A 15,238-nucleotide genomic window follows, 5' to 3' on the forward strand; every position below is an offset into this window, starting at 1 on the left:
GACAGCTGCAAGCCAACGGTTGGTTAGGGAATTTATTGACTCAAATGCAATAAACAATCTTTATTTTAATATAATTTAATTTTTCATGGTTTTGTTTTATTTTATCTGTATACCCATGCAATCAGCATAGATAAAGTCCTTGATTATACTTTAATACAAATGAATCGTAATTCGATGCTGAAACTCATTTGTTAACACTGTATAATCTAAATTTGTTCCTAGTCGATTCAGCCGCGTAAAACATTGATAAAGGTCGCTTGAGCTCGAGACTAGCATATGTGATGTTGTGTACCGCGTTTCTTGGTAAGGGCATAGAGATGTCCAAACATACCGATGAGTAGTCATATGATGATTATACCGAAGTACCCTTCCTCGGACTTTTCAAGTGGTTATCATTCATCGAGAGGATAAGTCCGTGGTTATGATTGTACACCATTAGTCCTTACGACCCAGGACAACACTGAGGCTCTATATGCTAGGGCTGTGCTTTGACTCGTTTACCGACTCCAGGAGAGTCATCAGGTGGCGAGATTGGGTACAGTTGCAACACATATAGGAGCTAGTGCATTGTAGTCGGGGATTCACCGCTCACCTATGGGTGTGGATATCCTATGTGATCTGATGAAATAATAGTGCGTGAAATCTCTGGCAAGAATATAATTTGTACGTTGGAGAAGGAGTTCTCAAATGGTACATGCGATGCCACTATTATATGTATCATATAGTTATCGAATTATTATGCAACCCTCGATGAACCAATGGTTGCAGATTCGATTAGGATATATGAGATGAAGGGACCGTAATGTACGCTAATTGTAATCGACTGGTTCTTGCAGGCACTATCAGTGATACCTAGGAAATCATGGGGCGATGCTACTAGACGCTCTTACCATGATTCGATGGGTTTAATCAGAAAATAGTTTTTGACATTCTCATGATCAAATGTTGGTGCATGGAATGAGGCAAATTAGAGTAAGCCCGAATAAAAGATTATGTCATGAATCACAAAGAGTTGTGAACCCACGGCTAGCTGTATCCCTGAACCATTGAGGGTCACATAAACACTGGTTTGCTTGTTCCCGTTGAGATAATAAATTCAATGAGTTGAATTTATAAGAAATAAGTTTGATATGATCAATCGATAAACTTGTAAATAAAGTTTATAAAATTTTAAAGCTTATAGAAATTTTGAGAGCACGACTGTTAAAGCAGTCAAATGGAAAGCACCCGCCTTATATAGACATTGGTGATCTCGAAATTAAAGTGTGCATCATAATAACAATAAGTTGAAATTGTCACATCGATGATGTTGGATCGTCGATCGGGATTATGATGAGAATAATGTAATAAGAGCATGAATCATGGGCTTGTAAGAGTATAAGCTCATCATGCAAATTTATTAGAGTTCAAATGAGCTTTAATAATTAACTATATTTTAATTGAGTTAAAATATAGCTCATTAAATTTTTATAAAATATGGTATTGATTTATGTAATATGAAAATATTCATGATACCATGATTTTAAAATCTTTGCACGCAAAGAAAATTAATGCATGATATTCTCATAAATATATGCATTAAAAGAAATCGAGATTGACTATAGTTGACATGCATTTTAGAATCTTTTGTTGACTTAATTAATAAGATTGATTAAGTAAAGAAAAGATTAGAAAATATAATAACGATTTTATTATTATAATGCAAGATTATTCGGTGGACACAAGGGCATAGGTTTTGGAATATATACTCTACTTAATTAATTACATTAATTAAGTAAATGATGAATTAAATAAATAATTAGAATTCTTTATTCTTATTGCATAGAATGAATTTTCGAGAGATTCAGTGAATTCATTCTTTTCGGCTCTTCCCAATTTTTGGGTGATGCTCTCGCAATCCTTATTTATCTTGCAAGAAAAAATTCGTCTTATGCTATTAAGTCGATTTTTCATGTTCCATCTCTACGCAAAATATCTTCTAATTTTATATTGTCAGTTAGAAGATGAACAAGTAATCTGGTCGTAGACCTGATTCGAAGATTAAAGAAGTAGATCGAAGAATGTTCGTAGGAATTTACAATAAGAGCTACGTCTGCTAATACCAGATTAGTTGGTGTCAAGTGAAAATTATTCACGAAGGTAAAAGTTTTAAACAACCTATGTATGTTTATTTATATTAAAATCATACGAGTGTTCAAAATAATTATTTTGATTGTCAAAATGAAATAAAATTTTTAAACTTCCGCTGCGTTTTGGGCACGAGAAAACCGAGATCCAACAGAAAATTGGCGTTTATTTTGGTGGATGTTTGGCAACTGCATGGCACGTTGTAAAAGTTAAGAATATTATAGAGACAAGATAAACAAGCGTGATTCAGAACGGAGCATTGATTTTCTATGCGGGTTGTTCAATCAAAACCTCGCGGGAATATTTATAAATTAGAGTAACATATTTTCAAGATTGTCATCAAATTGTATGACATTTTATGGATCTTGTCCTCTTACATTGTCTATCATATGCATAATCTATCTTAACATACATAATCTTACCATATTCTCATTATGGCTTCTTTTAAGTTTTTTTTTTTTTAATTTCAACACACGCGGGGAGGGGATCGAATCCGGGGAGGGGAGCCAGCAAATCTGGCGGTTGAGACCACTGGGCTACAAACCCGATCTCGCCTCTTTGAAGTTTTAATAATACACATAACCACATCTTAATTTGGGTCCATCGTCGCCAAAGTAATAGTAGGTCGCATCATTTGGTTACTTTCCAACGTGATGAAATGGTAAAGAATCAAAAGAAAGGTTTCATGTCATTGGACCGTGACATCACCATTCAAATCCAAGGTGCTGACTTTGCCGTGACGTCGATCGACCTACGCTGAGATTTGAATCCAGGAATCACTTTTTTTGCATCATCTCTCACTTTACCGCATTGACTTGTGTGTTACCAGAATTCGATGGAATGAAAATTGTAATGTTATTTTTGTGTTAAAAACTATTTTGTGTGATTATATAATCGATTATGATGGTAAGGTAGAAACAATAATTTCATCACGTAAAATGATCAGTGGCAAAATTATCAACGGTAGTAACGCTGCGAAAATCTTGCCATTTCCGATAGGATGCTGCTCAAGGACCTAGCTTGGAAAGGAGTGTGCGTATGCATGAAAACATGTGTGTGTGTATAAACGGAAAAAAAACATTTTTTTATGATAAAATCGATGATAGATACGAGTGTGTTTTTCTTAATTCATTAGATTTTCCTCTATTTCTTCATTTTATTCTTGATTTTATTCTTGATTTATACTCTAGAGATCAGATTACCGTGAATGAGTAGTGTGCTCCATCTACTAATCACTTGATTTTCAGAATATGTTTTATGCTAAAAGGGATCCTCTGAAACTCAGATCATCCTCGAAAAAAAACCACTCTCGGGGTGTCGTGTGAGGAGAAATTGAGACCAACCCCTCCCAGTTAAGACACCCGCAGCTCTTGCATGAGATAACGTGTTAATGACATCGACTACCCCAGCATCAACGAGTACAGATTCCACTATGGTGGTGGCTACTAAGAAGTTGACCTACTCTTTTGGAATCATCATCCAATGGAAGAACAGAAAAGAAAAGAAAAGAAAAGAAAAGATTTGTAGCGAACCTAACGTGTTGTGGCCACGACTTGCTAGGACACACTTTTCAGATAAATGGTAGTTCTCTTTAAATTTTGGATTTTTGGTAACCGAAAATGCATTTTTATAAATATTATATAAATATAAATATAAATATAAATATACTTTTGGTGTTGTAGTTTCGTGTTTCCAAGTCTCTCTTAGCTCCACCACTGGGGTACAGTATCTGTATAGGAATAATGACAAAAGGTGTGTTATGGCTTATGGCGTGTAAGAGGCAACTAGTTTGTGAGACATGACATGGAATCCAACTTTAATATAGTTGAGAAATGAGAAGGAAATCATGTATAAGATAAAGATAAATCCAAAGATAAGAGTGGCCATTTGCTCAGAACACAATACAGAACCAGAAATCTGACCGTGACTAATACCGTCTTAATCCAATTAGGATCATATTGATATTCAACGGTACTGGATAACGTGCAACTGTTCAATGTCGAAAAGAAATTAGCCCTCCAACATATTATTTTCGTACAGAATTTATCCTCTAAATACGTGTACGATGACACAATCGGGAAAATATTAGCTAGGGAAAGCAGGTGCACCTCGAGTATAGCTCAGTACTCTCTCCTAGTGAAATCTAAAACTAGTTGAGAGAGAAGAAAAAACCAACATTGCCTCGTTCTCTAACAAAGATTTGGAGTGCAAACACAGGGACCCCTAATAGGGGAAGTCTCAGATAAGCCTGTCCAATTATCAACTTTGGAACAGCTCACATTCAACTAATTCGTAGTTCTAAGACGAATAACCGATACCCAAAATTGGAAGAAAAAATTATACCTGCTCCACTGACATATCCGAAACCCTTGAAATTCTTGTTCGTATTTACCTTCATCGATGTGCTAAAGGATTCTCAGGATTTGACTGACAGCCCTAAGCTATCATTTCATAGTTCTGATATGAAGAATTTATGGGTGCAAGATAGAGGATACCACCCATCCAGGACCATTATTGAAAATTTCTAATCAAACTTTACCTTCATCGATGTGCCAAAGGATTCTCAGGATTTGATTGACAGCCCTAAGCTATCATTTCATAGTTCTGATATGAAGAATTTATGGTTGCAAGATAGAGGATACCATCCATCCAGGACCATTATTGAAAATTTCTAATCAAACTTCCACCAATGGTGGATAAAACCAAGATAATATATTCCCACTCAATAAAAGCATATTGGAACCATGTGAATAAACCTTTTTAGGCAGCAAACTTGTCACCTCTTTCTTATAATCCTCACATTTTAAAACACAAATTTATATTAGTTTTCTTATCAATCGACTAAAAGATAAGATCATTTTCGATGAATTTAAGCTCTTAGTCAAAAAGTGCAAAGCATTGTTCACTTATGTTGATTGATAAGAAACCTGCATTACAGATCAACAATATAATTTGATGTGGTAACACCACACAAACAAATGATAGTACCAAAAAGCTCAAAGTCACTCCATATGTTTGGATCAACATATTAATTTACTTTTGACAATGCACGGCCACAGATGTATCTTGATGCAGTGTCTATACAACATAATTGTTCAATAAAAAGAATACCTTGCCAATACAAAAACTCAGAACTCATGGAAAAAAGGTAAGAAAGTCGAGCCTAAATGCATTATAGAGATCTGTACACAAAATCGAATAACACGTTTTTTGTCCCTACATTTATCTGCTGCTGTGTTACAGAAGTCAAAAGACCAAATTTACGAATAAAAAAGAAATCTTTGGCCAATACTCAGGAAAAAAATATACAGTATAAATCAAACCAGACAAACTGCTTAGAAATTATCTTCATAAAGACAAGAACTGTCGGGTGAGGGTCAGAGGAACATATACAATATAATCAAAAGAATTTCTAGTGTTACCTCAAGGTTTCTATCTTTCGCAGCGTTGAGTCTCTAATGCTATACAGAAAGTGAGAAGAAAGAATAACTTTATCCAAAAATGGATCGGGTGATTCTTCATGGAGAACCATAATGCTGTATGCTAAAGCTTTTTACTAATTCCTGTTAACCCTAAAGATCTGCCTTGTAAAAGAATCAGCTGCCCCTGATAGCTCTGGAAGAATATGAAAAGAATGACCACGGATATCATAGAAAACAATTAATTAACCCGAAAGAGATACTTCAAATCTTCCACGGTAAGCCGTGTTTGTCTGCCACCGGTCTCATCCTCTCCGAACGCTGCTGCAACCATTTCTCTCTTCCTTTGCTGAACAAGGAGAAACACAATGAAACCAAAAGAAATACAAACTACGTTAAATGCATGCTTTGAATTTATTTCTTAAAACTTTAAATGACTTTCTTACCTTGCAATTCTACTTATTTTGGTTGGGGAGGAAGAATACATGGGATCGAAAATAAAAATTCAGTAAAAGCAAAGGTACCTGTAGGGCCAAAATGCGATCTTCTACGGTATCCTTCACAGTCAGCCGAAAAACTGACACGGGACGCGTCTGCCCAATGCGGTGAGCTCTGTCAATAGCCTGATCTTCAGTTGTTGGGTTCCACCACAGATCAAGGAGGAGAACATGACATGCTGCCACCATGTTTAATCCAAGACTTGCAGCTTTCAGAGACATGATCATAACAGAAACCTGGTAGAAAGCTTCCATACTTCATTTTTTAAGACAAGAAATGTTGATATTTTTTAACAAAAGCTAGAGGTCAGACAAACCTCTGGAAGAGAATTAAAATCTTTCACAGCTCTGTCTCTGGCAACAACTGGCATTGTTCCATCAAGTCTACGATACTGAATGGAAGACTTCTTCAAACAAGCTTCGAGCAAGTCCAGCATCCTAGTCCACTGGGAGAACACAATTGCTTTCTCTCCTACAAACTTTGCCAAGTTTGAATTTCTATTTATGTCTGAATTTTGGTTATCTTCTCCTGAATCACGAGCATGTAACTTTTCTGAACCACAACCTTGTTCCAAAGGATCCGAGGAAAGTATTCTTGAGGGACACCCATAGGGTTTAGACAAAGACGACAACAGCTCAAGGGCAGCCTTGATTTTGGAAGAACCCTCTGGACGACTAAGAGAACAAGGCTCGTTAACCTCAGCAAGTACAGAATCAGAACACATGGGAGTATTTTCCATATCGAGCTGATCAGATAGTGAAATGCGCAGAGAGGTTATCGAGAATATATTGGATAAGGAAAGATGGGTTTTGCAATTCTTGGAGACACACAGAGCGTCATCACCTATTATATGCTGGCATATGCACTGATTGCAATAAACATGTCCACAGACAGTTACAACAGCATCATCAGGTGGGTCCTAAAACGTAAAAGCTAGCTTGTAAGGCATTGTTTGACAAACATAGACAAATGTAATCCCATGGTTTTGTGGAATAATATTGACAGATTTACATCAGCAGAGCAGCTGGAGTTAAACTTGAAGCATTCACCATGGCATATTTACCGAACATCCACATATTTAACATATGCAAATTGTATAGTTACACACCAGTTGTCCCAGTCGAAATGAAAAATATGTCAACAGCGCAGACACGATGTTGAAAAGTGAGTATTTCTGTGTACCCTCAATTTGTGTAATTTTTTCATTTGATACATCAGGGTATCCTTGGCAATTGATTCACAGCATTGACAAGGAAATTAGCATTCAGGTATATATCAGTAATTCTACAGAAACTGAAAACAAATTTGAATCATCAATGGGAGCACAAATAGTAATTACAAAAAAGTAAAAACTTACGCACCAAAATGCTTTTACCCATCAAACAGATGAAACACAAGTGACATGTATAACCATAAGCACATTTAAAACAAGTTCATGAGCATCTATGAAACAAAATTTTCTTTTGGCATGTTTTTTACGTTTTGTTGGTGTTTCTTATATCCACTTTAGAATTACGTGATCACAAATGGTGATGAGGACAAACAAATATCTTCAACGAGAACATTAACACCAATATGAGAAACTCAAAAGCCAATTAAAAAACCAATTGACATAATACACAGAAAAAAACATTAATTAATTTAACGATTGAAAACACTAAATAAGTGTCAGCAATCATGAGATAGTCCATAAATAACTACTTACTTTACAAATCCCACATATAGCTAAAGACGCTTCCAAACAATTGAGAAGAAAAATCTGTTTCTCCCGAGGAAGTTTCTTAGCCACCTCAATGGATGAATTCATTTTTGAATTAGAATCGAATCCCTTAACAAGAAGAGGATGATCACAAGCTTGCCGAAGTCGCAGAAGCATTAACAATATGTTCACATAATTTTGTTTCACAGTTCCTGCTGCAGCATATACCTGTCAAGATATATATATATTTAAAAGATATATATATATATATATATATAACCCTGAGACCAGAAGAGCGATGAAAGATATAATGATATCAAGAGTGAACAAAAGAAACCATACAGCAAACTGAGCACGCGACTCTGCCTCAAGCCTGCAGTAAAAATCCCGCTCCTCGTGGGAAAAATCAACTTTTTTCATCTCTATTGTTTTGGGTGGGAGATCGATGATGGGTTCTCCATCAAGAAGAGTACCTATATCACCAAACCACGATGATATTATTAAATCTCCTGAATTCTTTTAGTTTATAACGTCGTCGTGAGTGGTGACAAGCGCAAAATAAAATGCGGAGGGAACATGGAAAGCTCAACAAAGTGAACGAACTTCAAATTTATGATGGACAAAGCAATTTATTGACCAGAGCAGAATCATATTTTCTAGAGTTCAACAAACCAGAATAGATTACTCATGCTAGTTATGTGCATGTCTCCACACCACAAAACAGGTCTAACAGCTTCACAAACACATATAGCCAATGGATAGGCCACCATGGCCATGTTAATATTCCCCTGAAGACTGAGTGAGATATACAAAATCAGAGACTCCAAAATCTGCTCCTTGACTAAATCCAAATTTCAACACCACAATTATTTTATGATCCTTGAAGGCTAACAAGCAACTGAAACCTCCCAACACATTTAAAGAGACATCACCCAACTTTCATAGGGAACAGCTATACTTGCTGCTAACATTTACAACAGGGTTTACATGACATCAAAGTGGTGGTTCAATTGCGAGCTACTAAAAAGGCAATGACATCTGTATAACTACATGTGGTGATTAAAAACTAAAGTTAAGTAACAGCAGTTAATTAACTTCCAATTTATTAAAAAAATTATTGACCACAAAAGAACAGAATTATTTCAATTCAATAGTCCATATGAGATACTTAATGCTATGCATGTACATATTCCTGGATCACAAAACAGACCTAACAGGTTTACAAGACAAGTTACGAGCATTGATAAGGCAAACATGCTCATGTTGGTGTCCAGCTGAAGACTGACTAGATATACAATCACAAGCTCCTGGATTCTTTTATGTCCAAACTTCAATACAACAGATATTCAATGACACTCTTAAAGGCCAATCAGCCATGGATAATCTACTGTCATGTACGTCTTGAAAAATCATAAGGGATTTATGGAGGAAAAAACACTTGCTTCTAACATTTATAAGAGGTACATAGCATCAAAGTAGCTGTTGTTCACAAATTGACACTGAAGGTACAACATTGGCGGCTACGGGAAAAGAAGTTGAAGAAGATCCAAGACCAATTCATGGGCAAAAAGATTTCAAGAAACTAATGAATACTTTGAGTAACAGCAAACATGAGGATAACAAATTTCTGACCTTTTGTTCGACGTAACATAATAGTCTTCAGCACAGCCTGTAATTTTTTGTAACCATCCTTTGGATTCTTATGAATGGGTGTCTTTAGATGCTCGCAGAAGGTCTTAAAAACAGCATATGGATCGTGCCTGAGAAATCTAAAATAACTATATAGATCGTCAACCGCATTCTGCATTGGAGTCCCAGATAAGCACCATCTTCGTTTCGCGCGAAGGCCCCAACAAGCCCTAGCTACTTGAGTTCTGTGGTTCTTTATACTCTGAGCCTCGTCCAACACAACTCTAAACCATCCAACCTTGGCAAGAGGGCCAGATATACTTTCATATAATTCTTCGTCAATTCCTCTATTTCTCTTCTTACTTCTTGAGGGTTTTTTGTCAGACATGGTTTCGAGAAGTTTCCTTTTTTTACCAGATGAAAATCCTTTAAATGGGGCACCTGTCTGATCATCATTTTCATTAACAACAGGCTGCTTTGGCACCTCCATGCTCACAATAGCATAAGTTGTCAAAACAACATCATACTTGGCCACCTCAAGAGGATCCTTAGTGCGGTTACTTCCATGATATACTAGAACAGATAGATCAGCTTCAGTTGTAACTCTATTGTGCAATTCATCAGACCACTGCCGGAGAACACTTGTTGGACATACAATAAGGGTGCCAGCAGCAGGCCTGCCCTTAGATTGCAAATGTGCCTGTCCCCTATTGACGTGGCTTCCATAAACTTGAGGAGATTTGGCATCTTCTCTATCATCGTCATCATCTAAATTTAAAGTCTCTGCCTCACTTTGTTCTTCAATAGTCTTAGGTTCTTTAGAAGATGAAGACCTTTCTTTTAGAATCAGAGCAATAGTTGATATAGTCTTCCCAAGTCCCTGCCAGAAGTAATGAATATCGAAAACATAAGAGAATTGCTTCACGGAAATTATCGGTGTGTATACTCTCAAAAGGTCAAGGAAACCCCCTTGTTACCTGATCATCCGCAAGAATCCCACCAGAACAGCATGCACTTTTAGTCTCCTTGTTAACCATCCAGGATAAAGCAATTCTCTGTTCACAAACTCGGCCAATATTAATTGGGAGATGCTCCAGAAAAATAAAGCTCCCACTCACTCTCATTTTTGGGACAAAATGCAGTGATAGTAATCAAAGGTTATGATGGAACTCTTCACATATCTGGTATTATTTCACATGTCACACTTGGTAAATAATTCAAATGGTTGTAAAAGCCAATTGAACTTTTTACCATAATCCAAGAAATCGATAAAACAAATCAATGCAGGAAATCTGACGTCGTAAGGATAGCAAAAACCCAGGTCGTCGTAAAATTTTAATCATTCAAATTAAAAGAAGCGTGTAGATGTACATTACTTAAAAATAAATAATGAATATAGAGAGGAAACAGTAAATGAACATAAAAAAATATCCTACTGTATTTCAAGAATAAAATGGTGACCTTGAGTCTATCTTTTATAAAGCCCCATAAAAAAACCAGAAAACTAAAGAATCAAGGAAATAAGTTATAACTTATAACAATAACAAATGTGTACTTCTCAAAGAAACAATAATGTACCTGGTGTTTCAGTAGAGACACGGCCAAAAAACCGTCTGGTGGAGTGGCTTCTGATTTTGCCTGTGAAAGATCCTGACAATCACACAACGCTTCTTGTAAAACAGTTCTCCAATCAATGAACAAGAAAACTTTAAAACTCTCAGAAATACTCATGTAGTCACAAATTTATCACAGCGACAATAATTCTTCACACCATAGTAAAATGACACCATAAATTGATATAATATATTCGCTCCCCAAGTAATAAGCGTTCTTAATGGTCTAAATAGTACATTGCCCAACCATTCATTCACCTGCACTAGAAAACATGATACTAGAAGATCATGTGAATCAAACACTGTAAGTATAATTAAAATCAGAAAGGAGGAAACATGCAGCAAAACTTATTTTTCTGCAAAGTATTCAAATCATCATTTACATTTTCAAACAATTTGCATCACAGAAGCTAAACTACAGTGACCCTGGTTCACTTAGAGAACTAAACAAGCAAGAATTGAAAACCTGTGATACAATAGACTTCTCCATTCAAGGAAAGTGGACATGATCAACATGCAATGCAAGACTTAAAGACACTACAAGAAATTTTAACAGATTCATGTTGCGATACAAATTTTCAACATCAACATTCGAGTCTCGACAAACAATCTTTAAAATCAGTATCGAAATTTCAAGTGAGGGGACAAATGAGCATAGCATCTAGTAATTAGACATAAACTGCTAGACTCAGACCAACACTAAACAGAATGTTTCTCAAATAAAATTTTGTTAAGCATTTGTGATTTCATTATTCTTCGAAAATCCCTAAATATCATTTTTCAACAAAAATGAGAAGAAAATAGACAAAAATAAGAAGAACAAGAGCTTGGCTGAACATTGGAACTACCAAAAATTTTACACCAGTTTTAACAATTTCGAAAAAATATCAAGTATTTTTTGAAGTAGCTAGATTATACAGTAGCAGTGAATAAATATACTAAAAGCCAACAGGAAAAGGAAGACGGATTTAAAAGTTCACCTGCAGGGCAACACGAAAAATAACTTGTTCAGCATTTGGTTTCAGCCTGGAATGCGCAGTTACGATCTGGTTAATGGGGATCCTAGATGTCAAAGATTGTGAAGAAACAACCAAATTAGCATTCATGGTAACAGGACTTGATCGTGCTGGAGCACTTATATCCTCGATAATATACAAATCACAGTCGTCGACAGCATTGTTTTGCTCATACAAGTTATTCTGCAATCTTTGGTCAGGGGTTTTTGGAAGATAAGAACCATTGCAGTTGGCTACACTATTTTCCACCTTTAGGCAATTGAACTCTCTCTTGATAGAACGATTTTGCAGCGTGGCATGTTGTTCTGACTCCTGCAGAACTTGTAGCCATTCATGAGCAACATTAGTAGGGTTGTTTATGCGAGTTTCACTTATAGAGCTACAAGTAAGGGGTTTTCTCTTTGATCTGACAAGTGTGTCTTCTTTTTCATTATTTGCACGTGAAACATGGTTCTCAAAAGAAACAGAAGACAAAGAGTTTGATGAAGGCTTCTTCATAACTTCAGTAGCAGACAGCTCACCCGCACTCCCATAGTATTTCCTACTGAAAACATCAATTACTTCAGAACCTCTGGAAAATTTGTCACTAGAAGTAAATGCTCCAATATGCTTTTCGAACCTAATGTGATCTTGTATTTTCGTTCGTACATTTGGCAAATTATTGGGAGAATGCTGTCTCAACTCATTCTCCAACACAAGATTCTCACCAAATTCATTCAACTGAATTCCCCTATTTAAAGAAATCGAGCTAACACTTCCACAATTGGCAAGGTGCTGCCCAAGCTCACCTCCAACGTTATCCATAAAGGGAGTCAAGCTAATGAGTTCTTTCATTGTGTTATCTCCTTCATCCATCATGTGCACCATCCGACCATCATCATTAGCTATTGTGGTGATTTCAGAGATGTACGGAAGGTGTTGATTTGTTGGAGAAAAATATGATGGATTATCTGGGCTCAAAAAGCACAATTCGCCATTTTCAGATAAAATATCTTGAACATCCGCTCCAGTAACTTCACAAGAACTAGAGTCGGTGTGAGATGTGTCATATGAAGACATCTCCCTATCGATAATAGATAAATCTTGCTTTTGCGCAAAAGAAATCCCAATATCACTTTCTTCCATTGATTTCTTGTCGTATAAATCTGCAAACCAAATAATAAGTATCAAGTGCAATGAACAATAGTTAAATCATAGAATGTGACAAAAGCACTAAAATCAAGTCCCGTGATCAAGATTTATTTAAAAACAGCCATCAGCTCTCAAGCACCCAAACAGATCATGTTTCAGGTATCATTAATCTAAGGAACTCAAATATAACATTATCAGCATATGAAAACTAAATATCCCACTGTAGCAGGGTTTCTCTAGTAGGAGTTTTCTCACCGTCGTTTTGGAAATAAGATGCTGCAATCTGAGAACCATGACCACCATCAGAATAAGTATACAAAAGGTCATTTCCCTGAAAAGGTATACGATCATTAATGCTTCTGGAGCACATGTTCTCTTCAGAACTAAGCTGTGATGTAGGTTGGACCCTTTCATTGTTTGGAGCTATAGAAGTCCAACCAGATTCTGATAAACCATCTAAACTCGCATTCCTATGATCCAAAGCCTCGGAATAGTTAGAATGAGACAGGACACCAACTTCGGGAAACTCAGCTCTCATTGAACTGGTAGTGGTGGCTATTGAATTCTGTGATCCTACGAAAAAAAAAATATCTGATGATATGAAGCGGAAAAAAGGTGGCAAACTTGACAGAAATCGCTAATTTCTAGCATCGTGATGACAGTAAATAATAACATAAATCAACTCAAGTGAATATAATGAAATCAGTACCCACTGATTATTATCTGGTAACGCGTCATGGTAACTTGAGAATAGTAAGGAGAACAAGAGAACCACAAAACAACAATTAGTAAAAAAATACAAACCAAAATCTTCTCACCAACCTTGATTACAGTTGTTAAAAGAAAAATCTTCCAACCTACCCTGAAAATCGAAAGAGAATAAAACTAATTTACTGATCAACAAAACTAAAAAGATAGAGAAAAAACTAGCGAATATACTCGGTGCTAGATATACTAACTACAAGATCAAAATTTCACAACCAAATAAATCAAAAGCTTGAAAGCAAACAAAAAAAAAAAAACAACCTGCTCAGGATCAGGCGGTTCTCCTTCCATTACTTCCCAAAGAGAATCGAGATCGATGAGAACGTCATCACATACATCGTCCGTGGAGAATAATCCGTCCATTATCATCGAAGATCCCTCATCGGCTTTCGCCATCATCATCTCAATCAGTTCCCCCCCATCGATTAAGCAAACCTAATTTTCCACGAAACTCCCCTTTACACAAGACGAATACGCCGACAACGCAAAATTATCGATAACGAAAAATAACAAGAATCAGAATATCAGCCAGAAATTCAGTTGAGAGTTCCAAGAATTTTGCGAGATTTACAAGGAACACGGAAGGTGCACTGAAACGTGGGGGCGTCGGTTAAAAACTGGATCAGGCTATTCTGGGATCGAAGTTTAATTCTGACTATTCTCTGCGTTCTTATTATTTATTATTCAAATTTAAAAAGCATAGGGGTACGTGCTAAAAGTAAGCCGCGTCGTTTGTTTCCATTTAGAAAAAGGGGTGAAAAGATTAGGAAAGTGTCTATGGAATAAACACCTAGCTGGCACGAAAACTCTTGGGTATTTACTTTACGGTCTGTACCAAAATATATTATTTTAAAAGATGAAAGCACATAAAAATATTTTATTTCCATTTCTTTAGGAGCTTATATTAAAATAACAATAACATACAATTTTTAATATATAAAATTATCACCTAAGTTGATATTTGTAGTACCAGACATGTATGTGTTCTCAAAAATTTGCGCAAATATATATATATACACACACGTTTAAACTGTTAGAGCTCAAGAAAATCCCAAATTTGGTTATACCACAATCATGTAAAATTTGTTCTCCAAATTTGGGAGCCCATTCCCTCGCAATAAATGTTACACCATCCCGATATGTTTTAGAGTGCCCCCCGAGCCTTCCTACATTGTTAGTTTTTATTTTGTTGCATATATATTAGGTTGATGTACGGAGATTGCATATGGCGAAATGTGACGGTATTTCTTCCCTCCACATTTAACCTATAAAATTGTTATAATTGCGACTTTAACTCAAAATTTCGGAACAAACTTCAGTACGCCCATTCATCAATAGATA

General features: G+C 36.1%; 1 protein-coding gene across 2 annotated transcripts; it reads right to left on the reverse strand.

Moving 5' to 3' along the window:
* Positions 1-5,440: 5,440 nt before the first annotated feature.
* Positions 5,441-14,560, reverse strand: LOC142523213 (helicase-like transcription factor CHR28). 2 transcript variants are annotated; one of them, XM_075626889.1, is made up of 12 exons: positions 14,159-14,560; positions 13,955-13,994; positions 13,388-13,705; positions 11,966-13,146; positions 10,951-11,022; positions 10,350-10,427; positions 9,376-10,252; positions 8,086-8,216; positions 7,750-7,971; positions 6,361-6,963; positions 6,071-6,280; positions 5,441-5,895 (listed from the first exon to the last, which is right to left on the reverse strand). In XM_075626889.1, exons 1-12 carry the CDS (start codon positions 14,297-14,299, stop codon positions 5,788-5,790), a joined length of 3,981 nt encoding a protein of 1,326 aa, XP_075483004.1. In that variant the 5' UTR covers positions 14,300-14,560; the 3' UTR covers positions 5,441-5,787. The 2 variants fall into 2 exon arrangements, with proteins under 2 accessions (XP_075483004.1, XP_075483005.1); XM_075626890.1 differs by lacking the exons at positions 13,955-13,994; positions 14,159-14,560 and adding an exon at positions 13,842-13,941.
* Between the last annotated feature and the right edge of the window lie 678 nt (positions 14,561-15,238).

This window comes from Primulina tabacum, chromosome 13 (assembly GCF_025594145.1).
Source record: "Primulina tabacum isolate GXHZ01 chromosome 13, ASM2559414v2, whole genome shotgun sequence".
NCBI lineage: Eukaryota > Viridiplantae > Streptophyta > Magnoliopsida > Lamiales > Gesneriaceae > Primulina > Primulina tabacum.